Source organism: Capricornis sumatraensis, chromosome 6, assembly GCF_032405125.1.
Source record: "Capricornis sumatraensis isolate serow.1 chromosome 6, serow.2, whole genome shotgun sequence".
Classification (NCBI taxonomy): domain Eukaryota; kingdom Metazoa; phylum Chordata; class Mammalia; order Artiodactyla; family Bovidae; genus Capricornis; species Capricornis sumatraensis.
The window spans coordinates 108,365,857-108,381,645 of NC_091074.1; the positions used below are offsets into that span (position 1 = coordinate 108,365,857).

Sequence of the window (15,789 nt, forward strand, 5' to 3'; positions counted from 1 at the left end):
CACTGTGGGGCTTCCCAGGTAGCTCAGTGGTAAAGAATCCACCTGCCAGCAGAAGACACAGGTTCAGTCCTTGGGTTGTGAAGATTCCCTGGAGAAGGGAAATCTCATGGACAGAGGAGCCTGGGGGGCTATAGTCCATGGGTTGCAAAGAGTTGGACACAATTTAGCAACTAAATAAGTATTCCGTTGTGTGTATGTGTGTGTGTGTGTATATATATGTATATATATGCTGCTGCTGCTAAGTCACATCAGTCATACACACACACCCCACATCTTCTTTATCCATTCATGTCAGTAGACATTTAGATTGTTTCCATACCTTAACTATTGGAAACAGTGCTGCTATGAACACTGGCATGCATGTATCTTTTTAAATTATAGTTTTTTCTGGATATATGCCCAGGAGTGGGATTACTGGGTCATTAGGTAACTATTTTTAGTTTTTTGAGGAATTTCCAGAGTCTTTTCCATAGTGGCTGCACCAGTGTACATTCCCACTAACAATGTAAGATATCTTCCTAAGACATTTAATGATCTTCTCATCCAGAGGTCAGGAAACTGTGACCATGGGCTAAGTCTGGTCCACCACCTGTGTTTGTCAATGAAGGCTCATTAGAACAGACACGTGCATTTATTTATAGGTTGTCTACAGCTATTTTTTGCACTGCAGTGGCTGTATTGAGTAGCTACAACAGAGACTGTATATTCCACAAAATCTAAAATGTTTACTATGTGGCCATTTACAGGAAATGTGTTCTAACCCCTGTTAATCCATCCTTGGCACTAGTGCAAGATGGTGTTCCTAAAATGCCAATTCACCGTGTTACTCTCTGGATTAGAACCCACAACGATGTCACATTGTTCATATAATAAAATCCAAACGTCTTGGCCTGGTGTCCAAGGTCTCAGAGGTCTCTACTAAAGGCAAGCCCTGCATCTCAGTTTTATTTCCTTTCTATTTCCGTAGTCCCTGGAATATGCACTGTTTCACCCCTGCTCACACATTCCCTGGCATGTACTGCTGATTCACTGCACCTACCTAATTCCTACCTTGGTTTATTCATTAAAGAACTAACTTAAAGGCATGCATCTTTCATGATCATATCTGTTCGCAGTGACCACTAGTGAGTCTACTTATATTAAGGTTCACTGCCTGTACCATCTGGTGATATTTCTTCTGTTCAAAACATAGTTCATCAATATGATGGATGGCAACTTGCAGTGAGAACTTTACATGAACAAAGACTCAGAGGGGGAAAAGCCTCGGGAAGATTTGCAAATGACCAGATCTGTAATTAGAACACCGGAGGCTCCTCTGTCCATGGAATTCTCCAGGCAAGAATACTGGAGTGGGTAACCATTCCCCGCTCCAGGGGCTCTTTCCAACCCCGGGATTGGGTCTTCTGCATTGCAGGCAGATTCTTTACCATCTAAGCCACCAGGGAAGCCCTTTGTCCATTCGGTTTCCTCTAATGAAATAGCATAGAATGGGTGGCTTATAAACAACAGAATTTTTTTACTCACAGCCCTAAGAAGTCTTAGAAGTCTAAGATCAAGGCATCCACTGATTTGGTCTCTAGTAGGGGTCTGCTCCCTGATTCACAGGAAGCCATCTTCTTGGTGTATCCTTGCATAGTGCAAGGAATGAAAGAGCTCTCTGGGTTCTTTTTATAAGAGCACTGATCCCATTCACAAGCTCTACCTTTATGACCTAATCACCTACTAAAGGTCCCACCTCCTAATACCATCATCACCTTGGGGGTTAAGTTTCAACATATGAATTTTGGGGGTGAATGCAGACATTCAGTCTGTAGCATACACAGCACTCAGTGAGCATGTGTGGAATTAGTACTGCTTTGTTATTATTGTTATATTTGTGGACGTGCTGGGTCTTCATTGCTGCACAGGCTTCTCTGCAGTTACAGCCGTGGGGGCTACTCTCTAGTTGTGGTGTGTGGGCTTCTCATTGCAGTGGCTTCTCTTGTTGTAGAGCATGGGCTCTAGGACTCATGATCGTGGGCTCACTGATTGCAACTTCTGATGGCAGCCCACTCCAAGATTCTTCCCATGATAATCCCATGGACAGAGGAGCCTGGCGGGCTACAGTCCATGGGGTTGCCAAGAGTTGGCCGCAACTGAGTGACTGAGCGTGCATGTATGCAAGTATACCTTGATAGCCCATGGGAATGAAAGATAACGTCCAGTAAACTTAATCTTGAGAAATCCTAGAATATAGAGATAGTGGTTCTAGAGGTCTTTGCTTGATCGTGTAGTACCTTTGAGATGCTGGACAGGTGGTTTGTTACCCCTGGTCCTTTCTTTTCCCGTCCACCTCCATGGATTGTGTATTCTTGGACGTCCTCTGGGATTAAGCAGCATCGATGATGCACCATGGATTGGAGTTCTTTGGTAAATAATAAGTTTCTAGAATGTTCTCGGGTCTCATAGGAGATTATGTCCCTGACTTGAAACATAGCAATTGCATGAAATAAAAGCTTCCCTTCACACAGAGCAGGACAACCAGGCTTTTACATTATTGTTGTCTCCAGGATTTGGGCTGTTGTGTAAAACACCATGATATCTTGTCTAACAAGTTTCCCCCTGCTTATGTGAATACAAGGAAATTATCTAGTGCAGGAAATGTGTCAGCACATCACACCCTGATGCACTTTGGAAACAAAACCTTGACCATGTAAGCCATCATAAGGGCAGGCCTTTCTATAAGAATAGAAATTAATCACCTTTATGTGATACTTATTGTCTCACAAAGTGTCCACTCCAGTGAAACAGTTATGCTCGGAATACAAGGGAAATACGTTCTTCTAAAAGCCATCTCTAGGCATTGTCTAGAAGTAAATATGTGACAGTAAGTGTAATGGCAAAGAATATTTATTGAGCATTTACTATGCCCGGCCATCGTTCTATGTCCTTCACATGTATCATCTTATTATCAGTGCCCCAGCTATATGGTTTAGGTACAGTTCTTATCTTCTTTTTATTCCAGAGAAGACTTAGACCCAGGGAGGTAGAAGAACTTGTCCGAGGTCACATGGGTAACAAATAGAAAAGCTGGGAATTGGACCCAGGTAGCCCAAGTCCAGACTTCACATTGACCAAAACCTGAGTGAGCCTTTGCCCCCATGAAATGCTCCCTCCAAGAGGAGCTTAAACAAAAACCACCCGTCTAATTTACATTGTTTGGTCGGTCCAGCTGGGTGATTTGTCCTACAAAATTTGAAATTGCATGGCATTATTCATATGTAGGGTTTCAATAACAGGAATCTAAGCCCAGAATTTCCCACGGTTTTATTCTATCATCTTTGCAGTTGAGAACAACCTCTGTCTTCACAGTTGAGACATTTTTATTCTTTGTCTCTAAATTAACACAGCACAGAACATGACTCGTGTGTGTGTGTGTGTGTGTGTGTGTGTGTGTGTGTGTGTGTGTGTGGAAGCTGCTTTCTTCTGGATTAAATTGTTGCAGCTTGGCTGAGTGAGGAGAATTCTCCCACTCACCGAGCCCACAGCAGACATGTTAGGAGAAGGCTGCTGCTTACAACACACCCAGACCCGGAGGGGCAGGTGACAACAGTGTGTGCCCAGCATCTCTGGAAGGGTCTCTGCAGGTGTGTACGGCCGCTGCTGCTTCCTGCCGTCAGATTCCCGGAGCCAACACCCACCCACTCTTACAGCCTCTCTCTCTCTTTTATTTTCAAGGAAAAAAGAAAGAGGCAGACGGAGATAGAAGGCAAGCGCCAAGAGCTGGACGAGCAGATACTTCTGCTGCAGCATTCCAAGGTAAGCAGCTGATCCCTCGAACCTGTCCATTATTAGACATGCAGATCACACGCCAGGGAGCCGGGCAGAGCCTGCCCTGGGTGAAGGCGCTGCCGAGGGCTGCACCAGCCCTTTTTCATTCAGTCAGGAAACCATCCCTGGGCTTTTCTTGTGAATTTCTCAAATTCAGGGCATTGTTATACAGCGTTCCAGTTTCTGCAAGCCTGATGAGATGATAGGGTGCCTGTGGATGGGTTTAGGGGGTGGGGTGTGCCTCTGAACTGTGGTGGTTATATATAGAAATTGGAGGAGAATTTCCACATGGTGGGTGAGGCAGAGTTCCGGGGCTATATCTGTAATCCATAGGTGCTGTGTGTGTGTGTGCATGCATGCAGAGGTTCTCAAAGATACATTTAACATAGTGCTCTTTATTAAATTCAAAATATCAATCTTTTCTTTCTTGATATGGAGGAGAGGGAGATCAGAGCAGTGTGGTCTGATAAAAGAGTAATTCTCTGCGTGCCAGATCATGTATGTGTTTTATTTCTACTTTAATAGTTTTCAAAGTGTCCTGTTAGAGCACTGTCAAAAGATAGTATTGAAAGGGTTTGACTTGGTTGGTTTTCATTGCACCATGGAGAAGAGAGAGATACTTATTTATATGTGTTCTTCTTTAAAACATAATGCACTTAAGCATTATAATTGATGGCAGCCCAGGAGAAAGCTCTATCACCATCACAGGGACCCCACCAGCTGCAGAATGTTGCTTTCTTGCAGGCTCAGAGAATAGTGTGACCAGTGGCCAGTGGGGCGGTGCTGCTGGATTTTCACTGCCCCTAGCTTTTTGAGAAAAGGCTTCTCCTGCTCACCCCAAGTTGCCGTAACATTGCACGTAGAGAAATTGGATCACTCAGAGGGCTAGTTGGAAAGGTGGGGCTGACTCTCAGGGTGATGCTAGATGTGGATTATTTGGATTTTTTTTTTTTTTTTTTTTTTAGCAAGAGGAACCTTTTCAGTTGCATTTCCCATTCTTTTCTAGACAAGGTTGTGCTAAATGAATCCTCAGAATGAAATCATCAGCAACATGATTTTAAATAGCAACATGACCTAAATCTGCTTCCCATATTTATCAGTTCATCGTTAACTTGAACTAGAGAAAAGTATTTAAAAGGAAAGAAAGCAACACGATAGTGAAAATTGCCTTTTTCTCTCTTACTGCTTATCATGTAAATCCATTTATGGACCTTTCCTTGTAGGAAGCTTTGCATCTGTGCTGTATGCCACTGTTCTTTCCTGACCACGTTCCTCAGGGAGGACTGGGGGCTGAAGTTAGCATCTTCTTTTTACAGAGAGGTGTGGCTTAAGCTTACTTCACAGAACCAAGTGAATTGTTCAAGGTCAATCTGGACAGAGCTGGGTCTCTGGCTCAAAGTACAGTCAACTGACTCCTGATAAGAGACCGAAATGTACTAAACCTCAGTGAATTCTTGCTTAAAAGGTGAACTTTTGAATAAGAATCCTGAAAGAATGAGAGGATGTTTTTGACTAGACAGACTCTCTCTTTCAGCTCAGTGAGGTTCTTTGCATCTGCATTCATTGAATCAAAAGTCAGGCAATAAACATATGTCAGAAGATCAAGTTTCTTTTGTCTCACTTCTCATCTTTCTGGGTGTCAAATAAGATACCAAGGATTCATTCATTGCTGATCCAGTTCAATGTTACAGAGTTTATTTCATATTTCATCTGTCCATTATCCAACCCCACATTCATCCAATCAATAAAATTAACAGTACAAAATTAGTATTGCATAGGAAAGCAGTGAGATTCCTTCAAAGACTTGGAGACAGGGAATAAGATAGTTCTCTATGGTTATCATGGTAAAATTCTCACACACAGTTGATGAGATTGACTATTTGAGGAAACCCATGGCACTTTCACCAAGGTTACCTTCCCATATCTGGGGGAAAAGGATTCGAAATGATGGAAATTTAATAAATGGAGACCAATGCACTATAATTTTCTCTTACTAGGAAAGGCTTACTAGTGAGCCTTGAACAACCAAAAAAGAAAGCTCAGAGATCTCCAGTGTGGTTTCTCAGGTGTTACACTGGAGAGAGATGCCAGCTCTGGGAGATCCTGAGTTTCTCTGCCCTGGTGAGATTGGGTGAGGACAGTCACTAGCCTCGCTGCAACAAAGGTGGAGCCTCCTTCATGACTGCCTCTCTTTGCTCCCAGTCCATCCTCCCCAAAATAATAGTTATTTTACTATAAGGAAGGTGGTGCCTGACTGAGAGATATGATCACTGCAGGCACCAGAAAGGAACAGCTTCTACTTTAAATCAGTTAAGTGTGGACTGACCTTAAACAGCATGAGTCATCTTCCCTGTGATCATTCACTTTGGAGCTTGGCAGCCTCACCCCTGGATGGTAGTACATTCATTGAGGATATCGTTCCCCCTGGGCTCTTGGTGGAGACCCAGCCAGCATGCTGCTGGCAAAGCAGCAGCCATGTCATCCCTTTGTCCATCATCAATGATGACTACTCAAGAATAGTCATCACTGGGACTTCCCTGGTAGTCCAGTCATTAAGACTTTACCTTCTAAGGCAGGGGTGCAGGTTTGATTCCTGGTCAGGGAGCTAGGGTCCCACATGCCTCAAGGCCAAAACAAAACAAAACATAAAACAGAAGCAATATTGTAACAAATTCAAGAAAGATTTTTTAAAAAATAATAGTCATAATTTTTTTTGAGTGCCTAATGTGTGTGTGATACTTTAAATGCATCCCCTCAATAATGACACCAAAGTAGATACTACTCCCCCTGGGTTACGTGAGAAAACAAACTGGTGAGATCAAGTAGTTTGGCCAAGAACATAGAAACTCTAAGTAGGGGAGCCCAGTTGAACCCCAGGACTGTCTCCATAATCATACTTTCTCCAGGAGACTGTTTTCTTCAAATGAAATAATTTGTCTAGAGAGACGTCAGTTGTGCTCCTCGGTGTCTCTCTTACTCTAAATATATTTTCATGGGCTCTGGAAAGTTTGGACCATGTGGAGATATGCTGCAGTGATGATTGGTAGTTTCTTGAAGTAGAAAATGGGTCAGTAATTACTATTTATTTTACCATTTTTCAAAATCCCAGATGTGCTCTTAGGGAAAAAAATAATAATCTCAGTGCAAATTTAAATGGAAAAACATTAGAATTTGATTTCATTTTTATTAAGATATTCTCATTATCAAAGTCTTTGCATGCTTATTCTCATGCCATGAAATATGAATTATTTAGACATTCACTGGTCTCTTGTCAAAGCAGATAAATAGAATGCAAGGCAATCATGTTGATACTTGTATATTTGATTAATATACTTGTTAGTTGCAATAGTTAGGGCTATATAGTAACTCCACAAAATGAAATATCATTTCTTTTTATATGAATGACAAGCAAATTCTATAAGGTGATACAGGAGGTGTTGGAATATTAGCTGCTACAACCCAGTGATTAGGAAACCTCTGGATATCTTGAGGTCCTGGTCAAATTAAACTCAGATTTCTTTTTATAAGATCCTTAGATATATTGAATATCTAATATTTGTGGTTAAGAATTTCTAAGAAATGCTCATGTATGGGACCAGCAAGCAATTTTAATAGATATATTCTTTTTACTGATTGTAAAAGAAGTGTGTAATCATTTCAAGAGTGAAATTTAAAAGTACAGGAAAATATAAAGCAAAAACTTATCAATTGTCCGTTCACCACCCAGATATGATCTAATATATTATTATAGAATAAGATAATGGAGCCCTTACTGTAGGCCTCATCAGCCTGGGAGTAAAGTGAAATTACATTAACATTAGTATCCAAAATTCATTAGCTTTGATCTCTGTTTTGATTTTTGTATATGGGTTATTTGAAGTTCTTCTACAAAACTTTATAATTTCTATGAACTCACATCTAACATTCACTTTACAATTTCTGACCTTGATGTCATCCTTGGAAAGAACATCTCCTCTTGAACACTTAATCTATGATGTTTCTTCTACTTCAGTAGTTTGTCGATTAAAATCTAGCATATATTTTCCTATAAGGAATAAGGTAGGAATAACTTTACTTTTCCCTGATGGTGAGGCAGTTGCCTCAACATGATTTATCAATTAATTCATCCCTTTCCCCACAGATTTAAATGTCTTCTTTGTCATATACATATTTCTCACTTACTCTCAAGTCCGCCATTTGTGGATTCTTTTTATTCCATTAATCTGCCATTCCTGTGCTAATTTCATTTCTCTTTAATCCCTCTAGCCATTTGATATATTTCATAATATTTCATGCAGCAAGAGCTATCACTATTCTGTTTTTGAAAAATTGTCTTGGCTTTTAACTCTGTGGACACAATTACTTATTTTTATTGTTTTTATTATGTAACTCGTGATCATGTAAGTTTAAAACAGTAAATCAACTATTGGATTGTACCAGACAGACTGAATTTAATATTCCCTTTGCCCCTTGGTTGAATTGCCTGAGATTTATCTATTTCATTGGTCAAGTCAAGGTCCCAGCAATAGCAAGCCCTCAGTATGGATTGCCATGTGAATCCTTTTGGGACTGTCACATTTATAAAGGTTTGTATGACACATCAGCAGGGTCAGAATCCAATTGCTCATAACCACATCTTCAATACATAAGCTGCCTTTGAATTATTTATTCATGAGCAGGGATACTGACTAGAGTTTTCTTCTAAATCCAAGCTATGAAAAAACATGTTTTTTGTATTTAAAAAACCACAGCCTTTTCTCTCCAGAAGACTGAATTAAAAAAACAAATCAAAGCCTGACTTGTGACCCTGTGAGATATTTATTATCAACACTCCAAGGTCATTTGCTGAGAAGCCTGAAGGTATCAGGAGCCTTGCTTGCAAAGACATTACGACTGTGTCTCTCACAATTGTGAACCATTCAAACTAATTTTAGACTTTTCTTGATTTTTAGTCTGTGTGAAAAGTCAAGCTCAAATTTGAAAATATTGACCAGGCAGGCAGGGTACATGGTGTAAAGGAACCTGTAATGTCAGAACACCTCTGGGAAACCGAGTTCCCTGAGACCGGCCCACTGTCTTGTTCTGTTAGATCCCCTCTTCCTGTCCCCTAGGGGAACACAACTCAGCCGGCAAGAGAGCCACCAACATATGCAAATTGCACCACAAGCTTTCCCACCTGATTTTATATTATTAAACAATGCCCCATAAATTTTAAGTACTTTTTAACAGAGTACTTTTTAATCTTTTAAAAAGAACACATTAAGATGGATTGGATATTAAGTGATCCTGGGAAATTTTATAATCAATCTGCACTTGCATAGAAAACGTCCTTATTTTTTAGAGACTCATACTGAAATATTTATGGGTGAAATGTCCTGATGTTGGTTATTTACTTTAAGAGGCTTCAGTGCGAAGGGCTTTCCTGGTGGCTCAGACAGTGAAGAATCCACCTGCAATGCAGTAGACCCGGGCTCAATCCCTGAGTTGGGAAGATCCCCTGGAGGAGGAAATGGTAACCTACTGCAGTATTCTTGCCTGGAGAATTTCCTGGACAGAGGAGCCATGGAATCCCATGTCCTGATATTGGTTATTTAAAGTGCTTCTGTGGGAAGAATATATGGCGAAATATGACAAAATGTTTATAATTATGAAATGCACATGAAATTACACAGGAACGCATCATCTAGTTTCTTCTGGTCTTCTGTATGTTTTCAAATTTTTTAATCATAGAAAATATGGGCATCAATCCTTCTGGTGGCTCTCTGGACATAGGGTAGAAGCAAGTAGGGGACCACTGATGAGGGGCAAAGCTAAGACAGAGGGACCTTGGAGGGAGAGGACGGTGTGAACTGAGAGGTATCGTCAGTCTGTTCTCTTTGGTCATTCCCACAGTCTAAAGTACTTCGAGAAAAATGGCTGCTGCAGGGCATACCTGCTGGAACCGCGGAAGAAGAGGAAGCCAGGAGGCGGCAGTCTGAGGAGGATGAGTTCAGAGTCAAACAGCTTGAAGATAACATTCAGAGGTAGGTGGTTTCCGGTCCAGGGCCGCACGCTGTGGCTTTACGGCGCAGTAACTGCCATTCTCCGCTAGGAGGTGTTTCTGAATGCCATCACCTTTCCCCAGCGCTTTAGAATTATCTTCCTAAACGGAGTATGTACAGTTTCCACTGAAACTTTCCCAGATGATCCAGAGTTTTTACTCTGAGGACTAAGAGAGAGTATACTGGGCTGTCACACAGTATAGTGATGTCTTCATGGACCATCTAGATGTGATGAGCAGCTTGCCCCTTCACTCAGTGTCCCCCTTTTGAGTTCTGTCAGCTCTTGCCTTCTTCCTTCTTGAACTCAGGCTGTTAGCGCTTAGTCTGTTGCCAAGTTTACTACCTTTGAGCAACTTGAAGTGGGAAATCTATAGCCAAGGGTCTTGGAATTGAAACTGACCGGCCCTCTGCAGGCTGTGTGCCTGTGCTCCAAAAGACTCACAAAGTATTCTCTGGTTTCAGTGCTCAGAGGGAGCTCCCTGGTCCTCAAGCAGGTTCTGAACATTTCAGTCTAGGAGATAAGTGACCTTCCTATATGTCCAGTGTCTAGCCAGACTCATACAGAAGCAAAACAAATACAGGTTTCCATTTGGGATTTGTAGCCACAGCAGGTCCCAGGACACCCAGCCAGAGATGAGATGGTGCGGAAGATGGTGAGTGGAGGTGCCTTAGAGCAAAATCTCCGTCTCCACCTCATTCCCCAAATCCTGCCAGAAATCTCACCCTGGAGAGTGTCTTCTCTTTCTCCTGGGGTTTTGAACTCTTTTTAAAATACAAAGAGTAATAGCTAACTTGCTTCCAGTCATTTGTACCCAAGAGTGAATGAAGCTGGTGAGAATACGTTGGGGACCCCAATAGCATCACCAAAGGGAAAAGCCGACTGACTATAAGGTCCCAAGGCCTTGTCCCTGCTTTACTTGATCCCTAATGCCCCTTAAAGAATTCTTGGAGCAGCTTGGCCAAGCTTTGCTTGTAGGAGAAACCTGCTAAGAAAAAGTTTATATGAGATGTGTGTGTGTGTGTGTGTGTGTGTGTGTGTACATACATATACATACACAAACACATTTTTCCTGAAATATAAAGGATAGAAGCTAAGTAATATATGTATACATATATATAATATTGGAAAGGCTAAATTATATATTAACATATATGTATATGTCTCTGTGTATATGTGTAGGATTGGCTGAAAAATTCATTTGGTTTTTGCCATAAGATGTTACAGAAAAACCTGAATGAACTTTTTGACCAACCCAATTATTTATATATATATCATAAGAAAAAATTTTAATTATGTGAATGCTGACCTCAAGCTTGTAAGGACAAGTACCTGCAGGATCCCAGGGGGAAAAAAGGGATTTCTTCATGTTAGAAGCCCAAGAGATAGAAAGAGGAGGGGGCAGAATGAGTGGCTCAGAGTCCTGAGCTTTGGGGATTGCCTCTCCTCTAAAGTGGCTCAGCTTGCTGCATCTTAGACAAGATGAGGGAGCCAAGGATGACAGGGAACAGCAACAGTAAGTTGGAGAGGAAAAGACAGCTCTGAGAATTTTTTTTTTTCTTTTGAGAAATGGTTTTATCGGAGGTTTGTTTTTAAGTCTCAAAGTGGCAAGTCCATGGTGCTTTCAGCTGTAATGACAGTTGAAACCATATAGCATCTCTTTGTCTTTACTCTTGTTAAAAGCTCTAGTCCATTTCCTGTCTCTTTCTTGCTGGTTTCACGTAATCAGGACAGATGGGTCTGGCACCAAGTAGATGCCCCATAGCTGTTTGCCGAATGAAAGGATTGGGGCTGGGTGCAACCATGCATCAGGGGACCTGCCTGGCAGACGGAGCCTGGGAAGTTACTCTCCAGTCCAAGCTGGCAAAACCCTAGGAACCAGTGACTTGGTTTTAGTATAGTCACAGCAAGAACTGTGGTTCGGGCTCACATGGGACAGCATTATACTCCTGAGGAGTTCCAGGCAGGATGAAGAAACAGAGATGAAAATTGCAGGCCCCCTCTGAAGTGGAGGGAGACAGGGTACACACAGATGGGCAGAAAATCTGATTTAAAAATCGTTTTTTAAAACCTGGATGTCTTTTCTCACTGAGCCTGTCATGTACATTCATTTCATGTAGTAGGTGTTATTACAGATGGAAGGCAGACAGGATTTGGAAAGTAGGATAAAACTAGTTCTATAACCTTTTCTAGTTTTCTTAATTGGCATCAGAAAGCGTGGTCTTCAGCCACATTGGCAGTTTCACTTTGACTTGAATACAAATTTATTATTGTTCTGGCCCGGTAGGTAGTAACTCTCACCTGTCAGATGAGCTATTTCAGGGGCTATTTCTTTCTGCTATAATCGCGGCTTTGCTGGACATCGGCCAGATGGGCATTGGCCCTTCGCTGGAGGATGAGCTGCTTTTCTGTAGGAGTTGGGCTGCCAGAGGCCTCTTGTGGGAGGAGCTTCTCCCTACCCTAGATGTCAGTTTCTGCTTCCCTTCATCTTCCTTACATCTTCTGTCTTCCGTGGTGTTTAGCATCTCTAAGCTCCAGTCCCAAGGGAAGAAAGAAAAGCGCTTTCCCCCCACTCCTCCCTTAAAGGATAGTCAGTCACCTGACACTTCCTGGTTCTCTCTCACATTCTTAATCCCTTGAACTGCTTTAAAGGCTCACTGTAAACTGAAGCATTCTCCAGTTTTACAGAGTCTATGTGGATTGGCTAGCCTGGCTTTGCTCATTTTAGCTGAGTTTGGCTAAGTGACTCTAAGCTATAGGTTGGATGAGTCTGCTCATCCTTTCCCTGCACGAATGAACTAACCATGACAATTACCTTTTATGGCAATGGCAGAGGTGCAAAGGGGCTGAGCAGGCATAAGACATAGGCGCAGAACTGCCCTCGAGCCATTAGCTAAGATGGGTGGATGGCTCATCCCCAAACCCAGGGGAGGAGATGGACAGTCAGCCTTAAGTAGAAGGAACTCAGAATTATGGGGCAAAGAGTACAGATACAGGAAAGGGTGAAAATGGGGACTCATCCTTCAATCTTCCAGAAGCGTGATTATTTCACTGAAAACTGCAAACATGAGGGAAAACTGGTCAGCAGGAGGAAAAGTACAGAAAAGCAAATGAATGTGAAAGGGGATGAACTAAAATAACTCAGGAATTCAGAGGAAAAGGAAGAAGAGACTAAAGGAAAGTATGAGTGGCTTTGAAGTCAGATCTGGTCTTTACATAATAGGAATCCTGGAAACTCTCTGCAGAATCACTAAATAAGGGAATTCGAAAGGAAAGTTTCTTTGTTTGAAACAGAACATTAATTTGTAGATCTTAACATTTGAGTCCACTCATCTAAGTTCACCCCTAGCAACAAATTAGATTTTCCTAAAGAGATCTATGAATTCTTTTCAAATTGTATTAATATATAATATGAATATAATAAAGTATATTAGTACGTCTGTGCTCTGAAGGTATGTTAGTTCCTCTTGGTGAATTCAGAGTAGCTTGAACAACCTGATGGCGCAGTAGAGGATGCCTACAAGGAAAGATGAAGGGAAATCAGGCTCGGTTAGTTTAAAACTGGAGCCTATTATACAGAGTGAAGTAAGCCAGAAAGAAAAACACCAATACAGTATACTAATGCATATATATGGAATTTAGAAAGATGGTAACAATAACCCTGTATGTGAGACACCAAAAGAGACAGAGATGTATAGAACAGTCTTTTGGACTCTGTGGGAGAGGGAGAGGGTGGGATGATTTGGGAGAATGGCATTGAAACATGTATAATATCATATAAGAAACAAATCTCCAGTTCAGGTTTGATGCAGGATACCGGATGCTTGGGGTTGGTGCACTGGGACGACCCAGAGGGATGGTATGGGGAGGGAGGTGGGAGGGGGGTTCAGGATGGGGAACACGTGTACACCCGTAGCAGATTCATGTTGCTGTATGGCAAAACCAATACAATATTGTAAAGTAATTAGCCTCCAATTAAAATAAATAAATTTAAATTAGAAAAAAAAATAACAAGAGAAGAGAATGGTAGCAACCTAACTCAGAACTTGATGTGTATTTAGAATTTAGGTCACATCTGAATTCTTATGTCTGGGCCATTCTGAATATAATAAAGACTTAAAATAAAGCATGAGAATTTGCACTTAGACATATGTCTGTTTCACTAGATATATCTTCAAGAGGAAAGAACATAACCACCTTCTAATTCTGATTTGAAAACCCTTTGCAGTGCCAGTAACCATACAGGCAGGTTAACAGACATGTTTTCTTCCAAAATGTTATTTGTAAATTGGTGGTGGCTTGGAACTGAGAATGTTGTCTGTCTTTTAAAACTATAATATGTGGTGCTTAGGTCTTGAGGGCAGCCCGCAAAGAAGACAGGAAAAACAGAGGGAAGGAGAGAGGGAGGGAGGGGAAGATGTAACTAAATTATTAAATCTAGGCATTAGAATCACCTGGGAAGCTTTTAAAAAATATACATGCCCAGGTCTCATTCCAGGAAATTTGGATTCAGTGACCAAGGTGAAAGTGAACGCTGCTCAGTGGTGTCCGACTCTTTGTGACCCCATGGATCATAGTCCGTGGACTTCTCCAGGCCAGAATACTGGACTCAGTACCTTTCCCTTCTCCAGGGAATCTTCCCAACCTAGGGATCAAACCAGGTCTCCCGCATTGCAGGCAGATTCTTTACCAGCTGGGCCACAAGGGAACCAAGGTGAGGAGTCCTGTAATTTATGTTTTTCAAACACTGCTCCAGGTAACTCTTTTGCATGGTCAGGTTCAAGAACAATTGCTAAAATGGTAAAAAGCGCAGATCATAAGTGAAAGCCCATTTTAATTCCTATAAACCCCTAAGGGAAGTGAGAAGTAAACAGTGTTTGTAAGAAAATTGATTTCATCCAAACACGTAAAGGACAACCCTGACCCTTGATTTCAGACTGATTTGAAGGCTTTGACTCAAGGAAATTTGAACCCTGCTTTGGGACTTCTATACGTGCGTGCTAAGTTGCTTTAGTTGTGTCCGATTCTGTGAGACCCTATGGACTGTAGCCTGCCAGGCCCCTCTGTCCATGAGAGTCTCCAGGCAAGAATACTGGAGTGGGTTACCGTGCCCTCCTCAAGGGGATCTTCACCACCCAGGGATCGAAGCCCTATCTCTTACATCTACCTGCAATGACTGGCAGGTTCTTTACCACTAGCACCACCTGGGAATAGGAGGGAATAAAGCCATCTCTCTGGCACTGGGCTGAGGTCTCTCCCCCATAGGCCCCATGGTGGAGCCATGCTTTCATTTGAACTTGATTAGAAACAGCCTTGGTTTGAAAGTGAAAGTGTTTGTCATCAGTTGTGCCTGACTCTTTGTGACCCCATGGACTGTAGCCCTCCAGGCTCCTCTGTTCATGGAATTCTCCAGGCAGAATACTGGAGTTTCCATTCCCTTCTCCAGGGGCTCTTCCCAACCCAGGGACTGAACCCAGGTCTCCTGCATGGGAGGCAGATTCCTTACCACCTGACCCACCAGGGAAGCCTTGGTTTACCAAACGCAAATTGATACAGATCAGGAAAGATGGCTACTTTCACATAGGCCAGAAAATTCTACCAATTTTCAAAGGTTTGTGGCTAAAGTTAAGAGCACAATAGCCTTGAAGTGATGACATCAAAGTGACAGGGAAAGAAGATGAGAACTGGTCAGTATAATGGATATATTGATTGTCAAATTCTCTTGCACAACTTTTCATGAGGTTGTGTTGGGATGGCCAACAGTTTATTGGTTGTATTCTCAGCTCACTAGAAACCAGGAGCAAAACAAGTTAGAAAAAAAAAAAGTTGGAATTGTTGAAAGAAAAAACTGTACTCTTTTTTAAAATTTTGAATATCGCATCTTCTGTCTGCTTTTCCATTGAAGTACCATATTGAGAAAGCCCAAAGGATTGTTTCTGG

General features: G+C 41.8%; 1 protein-coding gene across 1 annotated transcript in view; it reads left to right on the forward strand.

The window, feature by feature from the left end:
• LOC138080812 (paralemmin-1-like) overlaps positions 1-15,789 on the forward strand; it is a 115,659-nt gene that overhangs the window by 39,631 nt on the left and 60,239 nt on the right. The window contains exons 2-3 of the mRNA XM_068973653.1: positions 3,718-3,798; positions 9,703-9,833. Of these exons, the coding sequence (XP_068829754.1) occupies positions 3,718-3,798; positions 9,703-9,833 (212 nt within the window). The remainder of the gene's footprint in view (positions 1-3,717; positions 3,799-9,702; positions 9,834-15,789) is intronic.